The sequence below is a fragment of the Leptonotus elevatus genome, chromosome 3 (genome assembly GCF_054856555.1).
Source record: "Leptonotus elevatus isolate MCC_2025b chromosome 3, RoL_Lele_1.0, whole genome shotgun sequence".
Lineage (NCBI taxonomy): Eukaryota > Metazoa > Chordata > Actinopteri > Syngnathiformes > Syngnathidae > Leptonotus > Leptonotus elevatus.
In genome coordinates this window covers 11,265,539-11,288,026 of record NC_141241.1, presented here as the reverse complement: position 1 = coordinate 11,288,026, position 22,488 = coordinate 11,265,539, and the positions used below count along the sequence as shown (strand labels likewise).

The following is a 22,488-nucleotide window of genomic DNA, read 5'->3' as shown; positions in this document are numbered from 1 at the left end:
GACATTTTTTTTCCCCGATGGCCCTCATTAAGTAAATGTTCATTAAAGTAAAAAAAATAATACTTCAAGCAAACATCATGGAGTCATATCTCACATTAAAGCCCTTGATGGGGGCTTTTCATATCTGTTATTGTATTGTCAATAAACTCTTAATAGGATTATAACATTACAGAAGAATGCGTTTTTCTTACGCGAACGCGTCACTAGTAACAAAGTCGAAAATTAACTTGTAACAAATCATATCGAGTCATATGTCATATTAAAGGCACTGCTGAGGGCTTTCTAGAGCCGCTATTATATTTTCAATACAATCTTAAATGATGATATAATTACAGAAAGATTTGCTCTTCTTACTGGAAAATATTACAATACTCAGAAGTCACAAATTTTACAGCAATATCAGTCATACTAAACCTAAATTTTGCCACAGTTTATATATCCAAACAGGATGGACATTCAGTCTTGGAGGTCCATAGTGGCTCATCTGAGCTGCTCAAATATGTCACTTGGAACAATGTTGAAAATCCATTCAGAATAAACCACATCAAGTCATACCTCATATTAAAGGCCTTGAGGAGTACTGTTTGGATATATACTAAGTGTATGCACATTAAGTACGTCACCAACACAATGAAGCAAAAAGCAACCACACACAAACACTAACAGGAGCTATCAAGTGACAGCCTCCAGCAAACTAAACTCGTTTGACCTTGCCGCATCGGACAGAATAAACGTCAGCGTGGCTTCGTTTTTCTGTACAATTAAACGACCAGATTGATCTCTGTGTTGGATAATTGACTCCCTCTGTTCATGCAACTTAAACTGAAACAATGTGATGGGTTATCTTATCTGCAAACGCATTCATACACTTGACACAAATTCAATAAGCTCCCGCTTTAAAATAGTAGTGTCTTACATCGAATGTTTAAAATTGTAAGGCGTCGACGCAGATAAACAGGAAAAGGAAAAAGGGGAAGAGGAAGGGAGGGGGGGGGGTACGCACACTGTTTGGTTGTTTGATGGGTCTCTATGGAAACCGAGCTTAAGCTTTGTGCATCCGTCAAGGCTGTGACATCATCTGCTGGATATTCACACCAGTGTCAGGTCCAAGGAAGCAGCAACGGGAGAACACTTGACTTGCTGGGACAGCTGGCTAACGCACGCGCGCGCGCGCGCACACACACACACACACACACACACAAACACGAGGGATGATTGCGTCACTGTAGTTAAATTAAAGCAAGAAGGTTCTACACTATTGCGCCTATCTTGTTAGAGGCTTGTATCTCGTTTTACAGCCAATGGGCGAATAAGCCCATCCAATCAATGAAAGTCACACAGCCTCTGTACTGTATATGTGGCTGATCTCTCGACTCAATAAACTCTGAATAATATGAGCATAATTTGGTCAACTGTTTTTTTTTTTACTTTTCGACTGAGCATTGACCTATGACTGGACTGTCATAGGTCAATGCTCACAGTCGCGGATGAAGCCAGAGATAAGCCTTTTGCCTTATAAGAGAATCTTTTAATGAGCAATAAAATGTTGACTTCTCCCTGGCACAACTCTATCTTACAAGGTGGCATTTTCACCATAAAGACAGAAAATGATGTGAAAATGCCACGGAGGAATCAATGTATTATTCAAGCTAGGTAGCCTAGAGTGAGTGGCAATATAAGATGGCCGCCGGAGGCTTCACTTCACTTCACAATGCGAGTAAGCGGCATTGACAGTCCAGACAGAGGCACCAACCAAGTGTTCCTCTTTTTATGCTTTCAATTTTGACCAATCACGTCTCAGCTTCAGAAAACAGGTGAGTCATGATTGGTCGTTACAGAAACTGTGATGTAATTTTCAGTCGACAGCAAGTGACAAAATGGCCGCCGCCTGAAATGGACATTATTTTATATATCCTTTAGCTTCTTAACATTTAATATTTAAAAAACTAGTCCAGTATGAATGTAATAATAAGTCTTACTAATAATACGTATTGCTTGTTTGTTTTTTTGCAAAACCACGCTTGCCTTTATTGTTGTTTTGCGAGTAAAATGCTTTTTTCTTCTTTTTGATGGATGGATGGGTAGTGTAAACTATCCTCCCGTCAATTGAGATTTTAGTTAAGAGTTACAGTGTCCTCTAGTGGTATTTTCGAGAATCTTTTAAACTTTAGGAGTCAAACGACCATAAAGAAATACCATTCTAAATGCCAGCTAGTGAAAAGAAGACAACCTTTTTCTTGAACATGGGGGAAAAAAAATATCAATGTTAATACAAATGTGGACACAAACATGACAGTATGGAGAGAACAAAAGCAAAAAGTACATTAGCACACCATCTACTTCCAACTACAAGTAATTACAAACATATTAAAATACATTATAAACAAACCAGCATTAAAAAAAAAGAAGCACTTAACAACATAACCAATGTAAACAAGCAAACCGATGCAACTAACGGAAGGACAGTTCAAAAATAGCCTGACTCATTTCTTTCCTTTCTTCTTCAACATGTCCACAACGGCGGGCACCTTTCGCTTCACCCCTGCCAGACAAAACACCAGAAGGAAATACATGACTTGATATGGTTCATAAACATTGTTACATACACTGGCCACTTCATTAGGTACACGAGCACAGTCAAAATAATGGCAATATAAATACAAAAACAGTTGAGCAATTATGTTGCATAGTTATTTATTTTATTTAAAAATATTGATCGATAATGTCTAAAAAATTGGTCAAATTATTAATTTTGTTTGTAAATACAATTTTTTTTAGCAATTTTGTTGCATATTTATTTATTTTATCCAAAAATATTGATCGATAATGTCTAAAAAATTGGTCAAATTATTAATTTTGTTTGTAAATACAATTTTTTTTTAGCAATTTTGTTGCATATTTATTTATTTTATCCAAAAATATTGATCGATAATGTCTAAAAAAACTGATTCCATGGTCAAATTATTAACTTTGTTTGTTAAGGTAGATTTAAACATTCTGAACTGTCAAACAAATACGTTTGAATGAATATACAATTGAAGGTGAGCACGTTTTTTTAAATGTGTTTGAGCACCTTGCTTCTTGCTGGGCGATTCGTCGGCACCGGCAGACCTCTTGGCGTACGCCGACTTCATCCTCTGTATGTTCTTCTTGCTGATCACCTCATGCTCCACAATGGGACGCGGATAGTCTTTACCCACAATGCACCCTGCTGCCTTCTGTACGCTGCCAGGTGCTTTCCAAGGCTCGTAGATGTACTGAGCGGGGAACTTCTTCAGGATGGGAAGGTACTTCCTGCAAATATTGCAGATATGAGCAAAAATAGTTCGTTTGGATAGTTTGCATACTTAAGAAAGAACTTTAAGCGCTATAGAAAATGGATGTCTGGATAGTCGTACTTGATGTAGTCGCCATTTTTGTCGGTCTTTTTGCCAAAGGCCACGGGAGAGTAGACCCTAAAGTACTGGTGGAAGAAAGTGCTGGCTGAAAGCCACTGCCAGTTGCCCGCATTGAGAGCCCAGTCGCCGTCTAACAGCAGCTCCTCAAACACCTTCAGAAATGAATAGAAACGCACAAAAACAGCAGCCGTCAGAGTGCTGCTGACCTCTGCCAAGGCTTGAAGGTGATCGTTAAATTATGAAATCAACAAGTGTAAAATAGTCGAATCTTAATATCTTAAATGAGGTCTCATTGTCAGGGAACAAGAGCCTATATGATCAAATTTGTTCACGATATACTGAATTTCTTATTTTATGTATTATCGCGACTCTTTATGATGGACATTATACACGTCAAAATCTGGATCAGATCCAGATTGTTTGACTTTATAGATGTTGACCTTGTACAAATCTGAAGAAAATTGTATTCAAATTCAAGTAAGGTTGCAATAATTCTGATTGCTTTTTACACTTTTATAGGATTAATTAACAGACTTTTTTTTAACGCTCATATTTCACATCATTTTTCATGACGTGAAAATCAGGATCAGAACAAAATGAAACTGATTTGGACCTTGCCATGCACTTAGTAACTTCGTTGACTTGAATTAGATTTGACAGAAACATTATAATTTTCATTTTGCACATTTTAAAAGGTAGCCCTCCTCCACTTTTTTTTTTTTAATGCATTATGTAAGATCTTGTCTGGGTTGACCTTTGTTAAATTTGCATATTAAATTGTGTTCAGATTAAGTAGGATTAAACCAATTAATAGGGATGGGCGAGTACATTTGTGCCAAAACATGGCCTTATTTTATTATTTTATTTCATGTATCAAAAGTACTAGTGGTATCTGTACTTGGTATTGGTGACTACTCAAGAGTTGAATACTTGTACTGGTATCGGTCTGAAAAAAAAAAGTGGTATTAATCATCCCTAACAATTAAAATAGATTTTTATACATTTAAAGGATTTAAAAAAAAAATCATATTAACTTTTCAAGACAATTTGTGAAAATCAGATCAAAATAAATCAGATTTTCACCCTGTTTTTAATCATTTCCCCTCATTTTGCATAACACGGTCATTTCTTGGATTCACACCCAAATTTGGATCAGATCTGGATTAATTTGGTTTGATACGTTTACCTTCTGCCCTTCCTCCCAGCTGATCCACAGGTCTCCTCTGGTGAGAAAGCAGGCCACAGCATGTCTGGCCAGGTGATGGATCCATCCCTCTTGTCTCAGCTGGGTCATGATGGCATCAATGAACGGGAAACCGGTCCGAGACTTTACAAAAGAAAAAGAAAAAGAAAAGCTCTCATAATGACTTAGAAGAAACTGATGTGGTCACATCAGTAACACGTGACATGATAATCATACCTCCCTCCAGGCGGTCAGGTAGTCCTGGTTCGTGTCCCAGTCCACTTGAGTGCACACGGGGTTGCCCTCCATCTTGTTAAAGTTGGGGACGCCCACACTGGCTGTGTAGAAGAACTCTCGCCACAGTAACTGTCCGTGCAAGGACACTGGTGGATCGGAATGTTTTTTCTGCACACACAAAAAAAAAGCCTCACATTTTTAAAGGTTCTGGGTTTGAGTCTCTGGGTAGTCCAGCTTGCTTCTACGTTCCAAAACATGCTTATTAGGTTAATGCTATAGAATATGGATGGATGGATTTTTACCAAAATAATACCTACCCCTCGGTAGACTTCAGTTAGCCTCCACCAGAAGGTGCGAGCAGACAGGCATCCGAATGTGACGTATGGGCTGAGGACCGTCGTGCTCGGGCTCAAAGAGTTAGGAGACGTCTGAGGCTTCTCAAAGCCGCACACCCATCCCTGTAGATGACAAACAGAAGAAAGAAGAAGAAAAATGAGACTTTCTGTCTTTGTCTTGTAATAGAGCACACCATGTGTAAACTGAAAACGTAAAAATACTGAATGAGAATTACAGTTTTTTTCATATTTTCCTCCAGCCGCCTCAAAGCTTCTTGTTCTCCTCCTGGGAAAGGCTCCTCTCCAAGTTCCGATGCATCATGACCGAGCTCATCCAATGACGGGATCCCATAGTTGTTTGCGCCATCTTCTGAATGAGGGGTCTTCACGCCTTTGAGGATATACCGCCATTATTTATTGCATTACGTTTATTACATGAAAACTATATGTTAACTAAAAATAGTTACATACCATTCATATCCTCGGCAGTGGGAGCTAAAATTGGCTTCTTTGGGGGGCCGAGGGTCTTCACTATTGCCTGCATGCGTTTGTATGCGAGGGGGGCTTTCCCATTATTTTCCTCGATTATTCTGGGAAAACACAAATGTGTTGTTGTGTTTTCTGTCATTTTAAGGTGTGGCATCTTATGCAACAAGCTGATTGTGCTTCCATAAAGCCATATTTTTATTTGTATGTTTTGCTAATACCAAAACATGAATAATAACAATAAATACATGAGAAAAACAAAAAATAAGAAAAGCAGGAAACGATTTCTAAACTTCACACAATTTTCACACGTATACTCAACAGTAGCAGATTTTTTTAAATATCAACAGTATGTAAATAAACGATTTTTTTTTTAAACAGAATCCATTAAATGTAGTTTCCACAATATTGTAATGCATTGAGATGTATCAACATGTTACATCGCAGATTAAACAACTCAAGATTTTAAATGACGCATGATTCTTTCTCCTTGTGAAATAAAGGTGGGAAAAGCGCTTACCTGTCTATGTCATATAGCGTGTGGGACACTTTATAGAGGACTTCAACGCCGTGTTCTTTGGCTACGGCGGCCACCTTCTGGTCACGTGACACGCTGTAAGGCTCTGTGTCAAACTCATATGTCAGCTTTGTTATTTTCCAGTCGCTGAACAGTTTGGGGAACACGTCCTCTGGCTTGCCTCTCACGACAAACAGCCTAAAAAGATAGGAAAGGAAAACACATCAGTGTCTTCATTGACCTTGAACATGATCTTAGTGTTAATGCAGTGTCTACCTGGAGTTGAGTTGTCTAAGACTGCAGTCCAAGTCTTTGAGCGCCCCCAGCAGGAACCTCCAGCGGTTAATGCCCACCCATTTTTTGTCGAGGAGATGTGGATCGAGGATGAACACCGGGTAGAGCTCCTTGCAGTCCCTCAGAGCGGCCATCAGAGCTGGGTTGTCGTGCAGGCGCAGCCCTTTACGGAACCAGTGGATGCACCTGTGACCCATGTCTGTAGTCATGGGACAAAATGCAGTGATGTCGAATAAAGTAATCACAAAATACAACTAGAGCAATTTTAAGGATGTGCCACTGTTAGTATTAGAGTAACCACAATGTAATGTTCAGTTTTGAGGTATTAATAATAATAATAATAATACTTTAAAAAAAGAAGAAGTTATTATTGTGGGAGAGATGTGCAACTTACCAGTTAACATATTTTGGTTATATTATTTTGTAGCATTTACAATAAATAAAAAATATATATAAGACATAAATAATACTTTCTCAGCTTTACAGAGATTCTCTTTGTACATCGGTAACTATTTATCAAATTTACTACACTGCCAAAAGTATACAGTTTAAAACTCACGTAAGCTTAATTTATCGTAGATAGCGTACATGCAAGTGAAGAGTGCAGAGTGCACACGTCAAAATTGAACACAATTGACTCGGCGAGCTACCACCACGAAAAATCAGTTTCCCAACGTGCACATTAACTGAGCCTTGACAACAAACATTATGCAAAGTCAATGAATTTACCTTAAAGTCGGCTTTTACTTCGCCCCACCGATTCTTATTGAGGCTTGATTTGTATTTGGTAACAATCACGTTGAGAGTTACGAAACAGGAAGTGTGCTAGCCAATCAGAAGACGACAGAGTCGGGGCGTCAGCCACGCGCGCATTATTTGCGATAAACCTAACGGCCACTAGATGTCGCCACAATTCAGGTAACACACGGGAAGTTAGCCTCGACCTGACCTACACAGTACAGTGACAGTCACGTCAAATTTATTTATACATTTAGTCCCTTAATCGCACAGGAGTCTCAAAAGGCTTCACCCACAGTTGACAAATATTAACGACATCCCCTGATCTTATTCTTAACCACAAGAGGGAAAGGGGGGGGAAACATATCAGGGGAAAATTAAGAAACCTTGAAAAGGGGCCATCCGTGAATAAATGGTCTTTTTAGAGTAATACATGGTTAAGAAAAAAAAAGTCTTCATAGGTGTTTTTTATTTTATTTTTTAAGATGAGTGCTCAAAACCAAAATAGGCTTATAAACAGACAGAAATGGCACTCTTATTTACTAGAAATCTGTAAATCTTTTAGAGACTGGATGCTGGATGGAGAGTGATGCTCAACTTTTCTCTTTAGAATTCCCCATAGGTGTTCAATTGGGTTCAGATCAGGAGACATACTTGGCCACTGAATCACTTTCACCCGGTTCTTCTTCAGAAATCCAATAGTGGCCTTAGATGTGTACAAATAAATTATTTTCTTTTTCAGGTCTTGTGACATTTCTCTTCCATGTGGTGCTATTTGTAACAGCATGAAATGGGGAAAGTGTTTTCTTTCAGTAACACCTATTTATAGTCAACTGTCTGCTTGACACATATGTGTAACGGATAATTAGACTCAGCTGTAGACGTTTGTAGTCTAAAATTTGGTTTGCGCTAAAGATTTTCAGTGGGATGTGCCCATTTTTGCATCACCCTAATTTGCGTAAAACTGAACATTTTACTTTCTAATTTATATCAGTAACCATACTTTTATGTTATAAGTTAAACAGATTTTATATAAATTTAGTCTTGTCAACATTTAGAAAATTGTTTTTGTGTTGATATATTGTTTAAAGTGTTATTTTTCGAAGGCGGTGTACTCATTTATGCTGAGCACTGTAGATTTTAGGCTGTTGGACCAGTTTGATGTTCAGTTTCTTCTTTGGCTCTCATCTATTGTATAATGTACTCCTTTTAGTGCCCCCTAGTGTTCAGACTGAGACACCACAAACATGAAATGGCTTGCGTTACTCGCTGCATTCAAGTGAATGTGGCAAAAATGATGAATGCAGATGTGTGTGAAGTGTCGGTAGTGACAAGTTGTTTCTCTAAAAAGTATTATATATGAATGAAAAGTGTCCCATGTTCAAGAAAAGTGCGAGATTTGTGTGTTAAAAAAATATGATAAAAAACATTTCCATCACAATTGCACGACGTAATGTAATTGCATTAAAGTTATTGTTATTAGTGGCATAGTCAGGCATACTTGTGGCTTTCAGTCACGGCTGTTACAGAAACTCCGTGATTGGTGGCTGCAACGGCACCATTCAATCACGCCGCGGTGAGAAGGTGTGGTTTAAAAAAGAAAAGAAAAAAAGGAAGGAGGGAGGGAGGGGGTGACACTTGAACGTGGACCACTGAGCAACCAGCCAGTTACCTCCAATCTCCGGTGCTCCTCATCCAGCCGGAGATGCTCCATCTGCGGCGCAGTTCACGGCCGCCCCCGCCGCCGAGCAGGTGTTGGAGCACGGTGCGGGCGCCTCGTTAACTCGCATGCATGCGCCTCGCGTCGTCCTCCCCGGTCCGGTTCGCAGACCGCTGGGAAGATGCTGAGCAGACTGATGAGCAGCAGCATCCGGAGTCTGGACCGGGAGTGCAACTGCACCGTGAGGCTGCTGGACGACTCCGAGTACACCTGCACCATCCAGGTCAGTGCAGCGACACGCCATGACCGCCACTTGACGCATTTTATTGACTTGAATGTGTTTTTTGGGGGCGGGGGAGTGGGGTGGGGGGTTGTCAGACAGTCAGTCAGAGGATGATCGGGGTCCGGGGATGGTGGGCATTGGGCAGTGATGCCAATGACATCACTGGCGTGGGCATCCTCTCAATTCTGCAGCAGGCAAAGCTGAAGATGACATGGAACAAAATTTCTGTCTTAGAACATGTCAGTGCAGCTCACAGGGAATGAAACATGCAGGCTGTTATTTATTTATTTGTTTGTTCATTTTTTTTAAATCATAAACAGGATTATCTTGCCTGGATATTGCTTTTCCATGTGGTTGTGTGTTGGTTATATATATAAATTTTCAATCAAATCAATCGCCCTCCCCAAAGATGAGTTTTCTTGATGCAATTTGATCGCATTTGATCGTCACTGGCTGTGAGATTTATTTGGTCACTTTAATTTTGCCTTGTAATGGATGTCACATTACAGCCATGGCTCAGGGTGTAGAGACGGTCGTTCAGTCACTAGAAGGTCGGCTGTTCGATCCCCGCTCTCCCCAAGTCATGTGTCGTTGTGCCCTTGGGCAAGGCACTTCACCCACGTTGCCTCCAGTGCTACTCACACTATTGTATAGAAGGGGCGAATGTTTGGTGGCGGTCGGAGGGGCCGTAGGAGCACACTGGAAGCCGCGCTTCCGTCAGGCCCGCCCCAGGGCAGCTGTGGCTACTTAAGTAGCTTACAGCTACCACAGTGTGAACGTGCGAGTGCATGAATAATGTATCCATTCCATTGTAGAGCGTCTTTTAGTGTCTGGAAAAGCGCTATATAAATCCGATGCATTATTGTTATTATTACATGTCTAGCACTAAGAACGAGCAGTCTGACTGATCTTTCAAGGCTCACAGAATAGCTACTGTGTTTTATAAACACAAAAACGACTCAATGAAAGATTAGACTCTCATAAAAAAGTTGGTTTCTTTCCTTATTCCATTTTTTTCCGTTTGGTAATCAGCACTAAAATATGGGTTGGTTTCACCCAAATGACCTATTTTTGATTTTTTTTTTTCAAATGGAGGGGAAGAAAAACTTTTTACTTTTCATGCACTACAGTGATTTTGATGCTATTTTTTTTACAACAACAACAATGAAAACGTGCAATTGATGGCAAAATAATGTATTGGCTATTCACAATATATCACCAGTGTAACAATTTTACATTTGACAAACTTTACACACTATTTACACACTATTTAGTAGTAGTAAGAGCAGTAGTAGGCTTAGTGTGCATGTATATTTAAATAATCTCTGTCATCTTTTCTCTTTTGTGACAACACCCTAGTAGATTTAATGTGACAAACAAACTGTAATTTTGACCTTAACACGATTATTGACCGCATGTAAACATAGCCATTGTTGTGACACGCGGTGCGCTCGTTCAAGACACATCCAATGTTGCCATCTGTTGGCCATAGCAAATTTGACAAAAATATTACAAAAACGGCCGCAGCGCAAAAGAGATCAACCAGGGCCATGTTGAAAAAAGCTAATTAAAATAGATTTGTGAATAATGATGACACTTAGCTATATTCTAATGCTAATTGCTGCAAAATGGAAACAAATAGAAATGTACTTTTTTTTCCTGATGAAAGAAGAGACTCTAATCTTTTTTTCGTTTTTTCATAGCAATAAAACACAATATTCTGTGGGTCTTGCAAAATCAGTCAAAATCCAATAAAACAGTTGGGAAACGGGATTGCTTCAGTGAAAATGGCTGGGAGTGAATAATAACATGTAATGAAAGGTAATTTGGTCAAATTTGCTATTTTTGAAGGTTGTATCAAACTGGTAGCCCTTGCTATGAATTCATTTGCAAGAAGTGGCGCTCAGTTGCACAAAGGTTTGTGACTCTTGCTTAAAGTGTTTCTGAAGAGGCTTCTACGTTTCGTTAACAGCAAATAATGGCGCATAGTGAACCCTACGCGTACACTTACTCAGGCCTTCGTTTAAAGCGTTCATCTTTACTCCTGGCACTTGACGCATCAGAGAAAATCAATAGCGTATTGACTGAATGAAGACGAGATGCGCGTTTCTAAGTGGCAAAGATGCAGAGCAGTGAGGAGAAGTCATTAGAGTTTATTATCTGCCGCTGCGTATTGAAAGTCACGTGACTTAAGTGCGACTTCGCGGCGGATGCGTTTGGAGCTTCCTCGTTTGCTTTGGGATTCCGCTCGTGCGCTGAATTGGAGATGATGACAGCACGCAACGACCGCGGCGATCTAACGTGACGGCAAAGCCTTTCAACCGCTGACAAGTTACAACTTCAAGTGCTTTTACTCTGGAGATTCTTGAAAGGCTGATCTGAAGTCACCTTGATTTCTTTTTTCCTCCTCGGTCCACAATTTATCAACAAGTGTACGGGAAATTATTGTCTTACATTAAATATCTCCAATACATCTTTGCATACTTCAGCATTGTTTATGGTGATATCTTCTTTTGGTATACAAAACAAAAAAACAACAACATTTGGATTAAAACTAGCACTTAGAGGCCGCTTCACCCAATCAAGATGCTACCTTTTGGAAATTAAAATTGGCTGATTCAACACTTTCACCAACAGAGCACAGCAGGGAAGAATTATTCAATTTCTCTGTGCATATTCAGTTATTCCCATCATGGGAAATAATAGAAAAAGGGCATAATTTTACACAGTGGGCTTCATAACGTTACCATACAGTTGTTTACAAAGGCTACAGCATTCATTCACATTTCATACACGGGTCAGTTTAAAGAAGTGTTAACATGTTTTCGCTTTTCGGATTGAACGCGACGTCTGCTTCACACCACGGAGATGCGGCCCAGGAATGAAATGTGTTGACTGTGACCCAATTAGTTCAATTAGCGCACACATGGGATCAATTATGCATGATTCTTAACTTTGGGGATTTATGATAGGTTTAACCTTCACCGATGGAAGCACATTAAGTGAACAGCTCCAATTTTTCCTGCAACCAAAATGTTGATAATAGCCTAAAGAAGTTGTCTTCAAACATTTTCTAACCATGTACCCCCCCCCCCCCCGAAAAAATATACTTCTCTCTCCACGTACCGTAGAAAGTCTATAGGTTCATCAAAAACAAGACAATTTATATTCTGACATAATGAAATGTATTGTACATAAAAGTTAAATAAAAAAAATTGGCCCAAATGGATGTTTAACAATGAGCAGTTCAATAACAAACACTTCTGAAAGGTGAGATACAAATGTATTGAACTTAAAAAGTTAAATACAACTGAACTGTACTTAGACAGTAGGCAGTAAATATTTTTCGCATACCACTAGAGGGAGCCAACACTGTGACAAACATCTAGTACTAATCTCATGTTTACTGTTGAGTCTATTTGAACTTTGTTGCCAGACAAAACAGCAGAACCTACGGAGGGAAGTAAAGAGTCAAGCAGATGAATAACGGATCAAACATGATCTTGTGTTATATGGAGACAATTTCTTTAACTATGATAAATTAATAATTATGACATGCGATCACTCCACAATGTTGATATTTCGGTTCTACAAAAACAGGAAAAAGAAAAAAAAGAAAAAAATGCATAGGTGATTTGCCCTTAACTCCTTCACTGCCATTGACGACTATAGATGTAAAAAAAAATCATGTGAACTATTTCTATTAGTTTACTTTTTTTTTTCATTTAATTAATTTTTTTATGAAAACCTATATATTTTTTATTGTACATTTATAACAGATATAAAATTGCCATGCGATTAATTACAATTAAACGCCCCTTATTTTTAATATATATTTTTTAATTAGGCCTGTCAGACGATTACAATTTTTAATTGTAATTAATCACACATCTGTTCTAAATTTACAATATTTTTTTTTTCTAGGTGGTCATACTCTTGTTAGCAAAAGTGGAAATAAATGTTAAACTAATATAAATAGTTTAAATGAATTTTTGACGTCAATAGCCGTCAATGGCAGTGAAGGAGTTAATGCAATCAGCGTGGATGTGAAAAATTGCACATTAAATTTAATATTAAAAAAAAAAAGTCCGATGCATAGTTAAAACTAGTGAGCTCAGCTCTTTTCACCACTGTGGGAGTTTGTTTAATGGAATGTCATATGCAGCCATTTGGGATTCTCTCCACGCACGGCTAAATTGATGGTAGAATAACCATAACGCGGAAATGAATTACACATTGGTTTTAAGTGTCACCTGGCACTGCATCAGATCCGTATCAGGCCTGGCAGGAAGGAGACTTTTTTATTTTCTACTGTCAAGTACAAATTGGAGACAGTGCGAAAGAACTGAACTTAAATGTCCATTCCGCAAATTTCTGCAAGTGTCTGGATGAACTGTTGACGATTTCTACATCCACCTGCTGTTGTAGTATGAATTCTTTTTTTTTTTGTTGGGTGTTCACAGTACACATGCAAGAGTCTGCTCCTTTTTCCCGGGCTGCCTTCACCCCGGCACTAAATGAATGATAATGGCTAAATTTAGCATAAACTTGCTTCGAAATCCATCCATCCAGAATCAGGCGAGGACAAGTGTCCAAACCAAATCTCAGGGGGACGACAGCGCATTTGGATAAACACAGTCATGCTGTTTGCTCTTCACTGGATTTATTCCGAAGTAATTACTTCTCCTCTATGCATCATTTTAAGCAAATTACACATCATGATTTATACCAAGTTAAACTTATATCTCTATTTTTATTTTGAGGAATTTCTGTTGGAAAAGACACATGTCTTTGCACTGAATCATGGTGGCTTCCATTGTTTTGCATGAGGTCATATCCCTGTCATATTTGGGAGGGCATAATGAGATTCTGCTTGAAAGTGGCACTAAATCACCCCGCTGAATGTTCAATATGGGAGCAGTTACATTTGCGTGATGATGGTTAGTGGGGGAACTCCAAAAGCAGTCTGAAAATGGATGCTCCCTTGCCTTCTGCTGATGTGTTGTTGCTATTCCTAACGCAACCTTTCACCTCTAAGAAATGCACTGGTGCTTTTTCCCAGCAAGGGAATTCTCCTCACAGGAAAATTGTGTCCGACAGTATGCACTCGCTTGACTTGAAAGGGCCGAGAGAGTCTGGCCGCAGACCTGGAAATACGTTGACTAACTTAATCGCGTGTTAATAAAACATGTCAAAATACGAGGTCATTATATTTCCAAAAAGATGAATTAGCAACAAAAATATATAACTATATTTTGATAATTATGTCAAAATTATTTTTAATGTGAATATCGTTTGAAAAATAACAATGGGCCAAAAAACAAAACAATATATGTATGGTAATACATTGAATGGTAATTTCTTACCTTTCGCAACCTAAAATTATGAATGAGGGGTCTATTTTTTCTATTCAATTTTCTAAATAACCACAATTTATGCTCCAAGTGATTAAAAAATATGCTTTATTTCAAACAGCAACAACACAATTGGAAAAGTGATAAATGTGACCGTTTCCAATGTGGTACTGTATTATTATTATTATTATTTTTAAGTTCAACGTCTTCCCTATCACGAAATCAGAAAAACTCCAACATTTCTTCCTTCTCATCTTGGTTGCTGATCCAGTCCCTTGACAAACTGATTTTCTGCTCGTCTTCTCCCATGATGACGCATCTACATAAAATCCCAAAGAAATTACAACAATATGCAGAAAGATGAATTTTGGATGAAACAGTTTTAACCATTTAGAGATGACACATTCTCTATGCTCATTTATAGTCAATAAAACATAACCGAATATAATATCAGACTGCGCTTAAAGACGCAAACAAAACCGTAAATAACTCACATCCAATCATTTGGATAAATGCTGAAATTGTTAACTCGTTTATAGGATTAACAAATAAACATTAGCATAGTCTTTAAAAATCGTTTTCAGAGTAGTCACTTACCATTTTCTTCTGCGTGTGTTCAAATAATGAATGCCTCTTTTCCAATCCAAGCGTGCAATAACATTTCGGTTGACGGTGGAGGTTAAAAGGTGGACAGGATACGCGAGGACGAGTGGTCTTTAGAGGCGAGACGCTTCTCGAGAAGCTTGAGGTTTTTTTTCCGTGTGCACTGAAGGCATCAGAGGAGGTCGGTGGCCAGCGGTTGTCTGCCACTTGTGACGTGAACTTGGAAGAAGGCCGCGTTGAACTTGCAGCTCAGACACCGCCCTCATGTGTTATTCATGATCCCTGCAGCTGATATATAATCACCAACGAGGTGTTTTCACAGAGGTGAGCCTCGTCACTGGCGTGGCTCGTATTCTTAGGAGGGATCGCTGCCATGCACAGGCGGGCGTTTCGCAGTCTAAAAAAATCACAAATCTAACAGCTATAGATCTTTACTTATAGCGAGATGAAAAAAAAAAAAACTTTCCGATGCCTACATTAAAGCTTTAAAATACACATTGCGATATCACATATCTAACTGGCCTTTAATTCACCTTTCCTTTAAAACAATTCGGTGGCCCAAATAGAACAAGCTGAGACTGCAGATAATCAGCACTTACTTACGGCCTAGTTAACTCATTCACTGCCATTGACGGCTATAGACGTCAAAAATTCATTTTAACTATTTCTATTAGTTTAACATTTTTTTCCCACTTTTGTTAACAAGAGTATGAAAACCTAGAATTTGTTATTGTACATTTAGAACAGATATAACATTTGTGATTAATCGTGAGTTAACTACTGAAGTCATGGGATTAATTACGAATACAAATTGTAATCGCCTGATGCCCCTAATTTTCACTATTTTTTTCTTCTTCTTTTTTAAATCGCGTCAGGCGATGAATTTAATTTTTTTTAATTAATCGCTTGTTTTCAATAGTTAACTCACGATTAATCACAAATATTATATTTGTTCTAAATGTACAATATTTTTTTCTAGGTTTTCATAATCTTGTTAAAAAAAGTGGATTAAAAAAATTAATTAACTAATAGAAATAGTTCAAATGAATTTTTGACGTCTATACCCGTCAATGGCAGTGAATGAGTTAAATAAAGAAGCCTTATGCAATGTTGGAGTTATGGTATATTGCTATATACAACATAAACGTCTGGCACATTTTTTGTCAGTGTATGTGGAAATGAGGAGAAAAGGTAGCATTATGCCGTAAAAGTGCTAATTACGCTGCGGTTGTGACAAAATGCAAATGCACTAATGATGTCACCGGAGACCTTGCAGTGCAGTGCTCAATTCTATATGCAGTGTGGGTGTATGCGTGTGCCATATAACACACAGAATAAACACAAAAGTACAATTCAGCAGTTATCGCCGCGCTTCTTGATTCCAGCTAAATTGCCGCTGTATTATCGAAGTCAGTTGATGGTTAATTTACTCCAAGACATAAAATGAGAAGATGGTGGAGTGCTTTGTCACTATGGAACTTACTGTAATTAGTTGCTTTTATATATATATATATATACTTCACTTTGAATACAATTTAGTGTGTGACATTTTAGCTGTTCTTCCCAACCTTAGGTAAAGATTCACTGGTAATATCTTCATGTAATCTTATTTATTGATTGTGTAATTGCAATTAAAGGCTTCCCAATGACACGTCATTCAAGCCATGAAACTCAAAGCTGGATTCCAACATTAGGGACACAGCTACTCTCTAACGAGAGCCAATACAAGAACTGTAAAAATCGGCCTGTATGAAGATCATGACAAAAACGGTGTGGCTCACCTGTTTTCTGAAGCTGAGTCATGATCAATGTTATTTTAGTTAACTAAAACTAACAAAAAAACTCAAATTAAAAAAACAATTTCGTTAATGAAATAAAATAAAAACGAAAATGCTTGCTAATGCTTGAAAATGCAAAAAAAAAAAAAAAAACTAAAACTAACTATAATTATAGCAAAAATGTCCTTCGTTTTAGTCTTTGGTAATCAATTTATTGCATGAGCCTTTGGGGATGATTTTAAATGTGATTTTTAAGAAGATTTATTATGATATTAACTGGAATAAGGACATTTGAAAGTGTGTCACACAAATCTGACATCATCTAGCAGCAGCCAATAGAAAAGCACCTTCAGATGACGTTGCTCCAATGTTGTTTTTTGAATATTGCGCACAAGTAATACACACTTTAAAAAAAAACCTCAAACTAATACTAAAACTAAGCATTTTATGAAATAACTAAAACGAATCAAAACTAACAGAACCACCCTGAAAACTAATTAAAACAAAATTCAAAACGAACAAAAATGAAAAATTCCAAAACTATAATAACCCTGGTCATGATTGGTTATTATTTGAGCCCTAAACAACTGTGATGTCATTTTCAGTTGACAGCAAGTGGCAAAATGGCTGCCGCCTGAGATGGATAAAAACAGGTGGATTTAGCTGTTTAACGCTTTTTCCAGAAACACAACTTTAAGGGGTTACTTGACTCTTTGAGCCATTTTCAGCAGTAAAAAGTTCATATTTTGTCCAGTATGAATTTGATAACTTCATAATTTTTCATGTAGAATTAATAAAAACGTATTCTTGCTGTCGACTGAAGATGACCTCGCCTATGCTGAGGAAGTTGACAACGACCAATCATGGCTCAGTTTGCTGACCAAACCCAGAAAACAGGTGAGCCATGATTGATCGTTACCTACTTCCTCAGCACAGGTGATGTCATCTTCTGTCGATAGCAAATGGAAAAAAATGTTTTTTTAAGGTATTAATTGTATACAAAAAAAATTATGTAGTTATAAAATTCATGGTGGACAAAATACCAACTTTTTACTGTTGAAAATGGCTCAATGAGTCAAGTATCCCTTAAATCAGAATGATGTGTTTAGACTAATGCGTGCAAATACTCTTACAACATATTATTGTAAAGGAAAATTTGGTCTCGACTCTCCCTTCATTCCACCACATTCATAATGTCATGTTTTTAACCAAACCAAGGTCAAAAGCACCAGAAAACCAGTCCCATTAGCTCAGTGCACCGTGATCTATTTTTAAACTCTTGCTATAGAGGAGCAACCGCATGTGCATGGAATATAAAGCACTCTTCCTTGATAAGCCGTCCGTCGTCTTTCCGGTAGCAGCCAAATGTGGTCGTCATTGTTGCATTTGCAGATCTCATACACTTTTTTTCTCCATGTGAAGTGCCAGTAAAATCAAAAGAGGAAGAGGATGTGACCAGCGGGGACTCTTTGTTCCACTTGCCTCCTTTATTAAAATTAGTCTCAAATATATCTCAGAAGGTGGACTGCATGCTAATGGCTGATATACTCGCAGGAAAATCGATATCAAAAAGCTGCTGGAGATTCTTCGCGTCTTAACAAGCACACTGCACAGACGGCACTGAAGCCAGGAGAGATTTGGAGATTTCATTTAGATGGATTTCAATTAGATCTGTCAAAGGCGTGCTTATCGCGGTAACACGGAGGGGCCGCGGGATTGGCAAACCAGCTGAGAAATCAATCATAACAGTTCAAAAAGAAATAGAACGAAGCATGTACTGTCGTGCAATTTTAAACAATACTAATTTAAATATTTTCCAGTCATTATAAAACCTTTATTTGCTCTAGCAATCATTTTCATTTAATTGTAAAAATCTGTTAACCCCTCAAAACAAAAAAGAAAGAATAATTAATAATAATTCAAATCATTACTGCCACCTGCTGACAAAAAATGAAACTGCACATACCCTTCTTCACATACACGCCCCGCACATGACATCACATCCGCAGACAGGGCGCGGGAAATTCGAACCCGAATCCAGTCTAAAAACTATTGGCCAGAGGCTTGCTGGGGTACCCATTGTGAACAGCTAAGGTGTTAATCTACTGATTAGAAGACATTTCAGTCATAAATGGTCAAACAAAAAGGCTAATGTAAAGATTTTGTTTTTTTTATTGCTAAATTTTTACGCGGACGTGTCTGCTGCGTTGTGACTGGAATTCCCCCAGTACAGGCTTTCCAAGTAAGGGGCGGTCATTAATCGCGCGTTAAAAAAAAAAAAGTGACGTTAAAGGAACTTTAAATTAACACACAAAATTTGACACCCCAAGTTTAATGAAAGCTTGCAAAGTGGATGGAAAAAAAAATAGAACTTGAAACCTAATTGAAGGCGTATTTTTATGCTATCTTATGCGTTCATGCTGGGCGAGCTGCTTCGTGGAATCAGATCATCATCACCAATCACTTGAGGTAATTGGACGCATAAATGAGCAAACAAGACACCCACAATCGAGTAAATACATAATGTATGTAAGGCATTCAATGCTAATTCCAAGTGTCTGACCAGCATGGACAATCTGTTTAGTTTTGTACCGTGCATGGGATTTATTGGATGAAAAATACATTAGGCATGTTACATAGTAGCGTAAAAGCAGCTTGTCAAGCATCTTTATGCGAATGGCTTCGTCTCATCTCAGCAGTGTCCCAGCCAGCCAGCCAGCCAAGCAGAGTGACTTTCCACCGCCCTTGGATTTTTTAGGGAACCTCGGGTCTCCATGGTAACAAGATTATTGCATCACTACTCTACAGCTGCTGTCGTCAGGCTGCTGTTTGGCCAAGCTCTGCGGCAGCCGCGCAGACACACGCGCTGCCACGCACACGCGCTTCCGCGCATGCTAATAACCTGACTCTGAACTCTTATAAGAGGGAGCGACCGTCCCTTGGCGGTTTCTTGTGGCCCAGTTTAGCGTTTGCCTCTGGGATGGTGGCTTCTTAAAAGCGTTTGTCACTTTTTAAATTGGGGTTAATGGCCCTTTCGAGAGCGGGAGGGGGCACCTGTGAAGGATGCTAACCTAAAAAAAAAAACATCTCACCTATCCTTTAATTTAAATGCACATAGCGTTTTAACTGAACTAAATAACCATTTCCCGGATCGCATCATTCACTCGCACAGACATGAAGGGGCGTCTCCTCCCGCAAAGCATTGCGCACTTGCCGCTAGAGGTCACGGTGACCTTGCTGCCTGGCTGAACCTCGCTCTGCTTCCAGAGTGCCTTCACTTCAGCCGATGATGAGCTTTAATGTGCATGCTGGATGACGGAAAGGAGAGAAAGGAGGAAGGAGGAAGGAAGAGAGGATGTGTAGGAATGGGGTGCGCGGATTGGTGGAAAGTAGATGTGGTGCAATGCATTTAACTGGAATTTAATTTCATTAATCTAACAGCAAAAAATATGTTGCGAGGGCGTTTCAGCCGTATCGATTTTTTATTATTATTTTTTTTAATTAACGAGTGCCTCTTAGTGCCTCGGTGGATGACTGGTTAGCATGTCCGCCTCCCAGTGCAGAGGACGTGAGATCGAGTCCGGGCTCCAAAGACATGCATGGCAGGTTAATTGAACACTCTAAATTCAGAGGTGGGCAATCTCGGTCCTCGAGGGATGGAGTCCTGCAGGTTTTGGAGGTTTCTCACTTCCAACACAAGCTGATTCCAATCAACAGGATCGTTATCAGGCTTATGCATATATATGAGCTGATCATATATCAGCTGTGTTGGAGAAGGGCAACGTGCAAAACCTGCAGGACTCCGGCCCTCGATGCCCACCTCTGCAGTCTAAATTGTCCCGAGGTGTAATTGTGAGTGTGAATGGTTGTTTGTCTCTGTGTGCTCCGGATTGGCTGGCAACCAGTTCAGGGTGTAATCCGCTTACTGCCGGAAGGCAGCTGAGATAGGCTCCAGCACCCCCGCGACCCTTGCAAGGAATAAGAAAAATTGGATAGATGGATGGCTAGTGGTTCTTAATGAATTAGAACATCATCGCTGTCCTGTGAAAAACACTTATGTCCATTTTCGTTTATTTTTTATTTTTATTATTTTTTACGTTTATGGGATCAAACATTCCATATATATATATATATATATATATATATATATATATATATATATATATATATATATATATATATATAAGTACACGTGTTTTTCAGCGACGATATGCTGGAGAACTTAATTTATTTCAGTATTTCAATTAGAAAAGTGACAGATTGTTTTAGTGGTTAGTAGGGATGTAGCAATATCCAAACATCACGATACGATATTATCACGACATGAAGGTCACAATACGATATCTATCACGATATTGTGGGGAGGTTGGCGATATAAAAAAGGTCACAATATTGTAAAAAAAAAAAAAAAAGCTCATAATTTTTTTTTATTGTGCTTTTGTACATAACAACAATGCATATAAGCAAACTACAATCTCTAACAACAGTAGCTCCCTCATTAAACAAGCATGTCTGAAAAGGTGTTTCTAGCTGAAGCTACTTGCTCATTCTACTCTCCCCAGTCACGTATATACATGAGTCAGCTCATTAATTAGTCAGTGGCTTTAGAATCTCATCTGACTTTGCACAAAATGCATAAACAGACTCTTTTCCTCAGTTTTCTGCTCTGCTACGGAAATTCATCATAACGCGTGGCTGCGTTTTCTAGGTCGCGCTTCAAAACCACGCAGGCAGCCCCACAGACACAAACAAAAAACATTCACGCCAGTCAAGTCTCAAACAATTCTCGTTAAATTGAAGCAGTCACTTTCAGTCATTAAAATAATTTTTGTACAATGTTATGCTATGCACCTTCAATTATTGGACGGGCAGAATAATTAATTAAGTGACAGCTGAGATTTCTGTAGATTGTGTAGAGTTTCAAATGAGGCAAACTGAAATGTACTACCGGTACTCTCTTGCAACACAACCACCAGAGGCTCTTGATTCACTTTCAACTTCTTTACTGAGCAAAAACATGACGTCAAATGCAAAAGTTGAGCTCCACCTACTCAGACCTCCACCATGGTACAATTCCTTCTGTTCTTCACCATAAATAATAACAAAGTACCATATTTTTCTGCTCCTGCGACTTTATCTATTCTATCCATTAACTCATTCGCTCCCAGCCATTGTCACTGAAGCAATCCCGGCTCTTTTACTGGATTTTGACTGATTTTGCAAGGCCCACAGAATATTGTGTTCTATTGCTGTAAAAACATTAATTAGAGTCTCTCCTTTCATCAGGAAAAAATAGTATATTTCTATCTGTTTCCGTTTTGCAGCAATTAGCATTAGAATAGAGCTAAGTTTCATCATTATTCACAAATCTGTTTAAAACACTGGGGGGGGGGGGGGGAACAAACCTTTTTGCAACATGGCCCTGGTTGATCTCTTATACTTTGCTGCCACCTGCTGGCCGTTTTTGTCATAACTACCATTGCTTTAAGCTTTCTCTTCAGTTTTTGGGACCATGGCAATATTCAAAATAGAACGTATTTATATGTTTTTGGGAGCAAATGAGTTAAATGAATACTTTACAAATTTTGCCAACTTTGTCAGCGGTAAAAAGTTACAATTTTG

The 22,488-nt window shown here is 38.6% G+C and overlaps 2 protein-coding genes across 3 annotated transcripts in view; one reads left to right on the top strand and one right to left on the bottom strand.

Annotated features, from left to right (window-relative positions):
* Window positions 1–2,144: 2,144 nt before the first annotated feature.
* Window positions 2,145–7,282, bottom strand: cry5 (cryptochrome circadian regulator 5). Its single transcript, XM_086071093.1, has 11 exons — window positions 7,180–7,282; window positions 6,433–6,649; window positions 6,160–6,354; window positions 5,625–5,743; window positions 5,390–5,544; window positions 5,136–5,276; window positions 4,819–4,986; window positions 4,585–4,725; window positions 3,399–3,550; window positions 3,074–3,294; window positions 2,145–2,542 (listed from the first exon to the last, which is right to left on the bottom strand). The coding sequence occupies exons 2-11, from the start codon at window positions 6,645–6,647 to the stop codon at window positions 2,484–2,486; spliced, it is 1,566 nt and encodes a 521-aa protein (XP_085927219.1). The 5' UTR covers window positions 6,648–6,649; window positions 7,180–7,282; the 3' UTR covers window positions 2,145–2,483.
* A 1,549-nt stretch (window positions 7,283–8,831) lies between these two features.
* Window positions 8,832–22,488, top strand: part of LOC147176929 (FERM domain-containing protein 5-like) — a 34,979-nt gene continuing 21,322 nt past the window's right edge. The window contains exon 1 of one of the 2 annotated variants that reach the window (XM_086071062.1): window positions 8,832–9,131. In XM_086071062.1, coding sequence (XP_085927188.1) covers window positions 9,030–9,131 — 102 coding nt within the window. In that variant the 5' untranslated portion in view covers window positions 8,832–9,029. The remainder of the gene's footprint in view (window positions 9,132–22,488) is intronic. The other variant, XM_086071061.1, reaches the window with a different exon arrangement.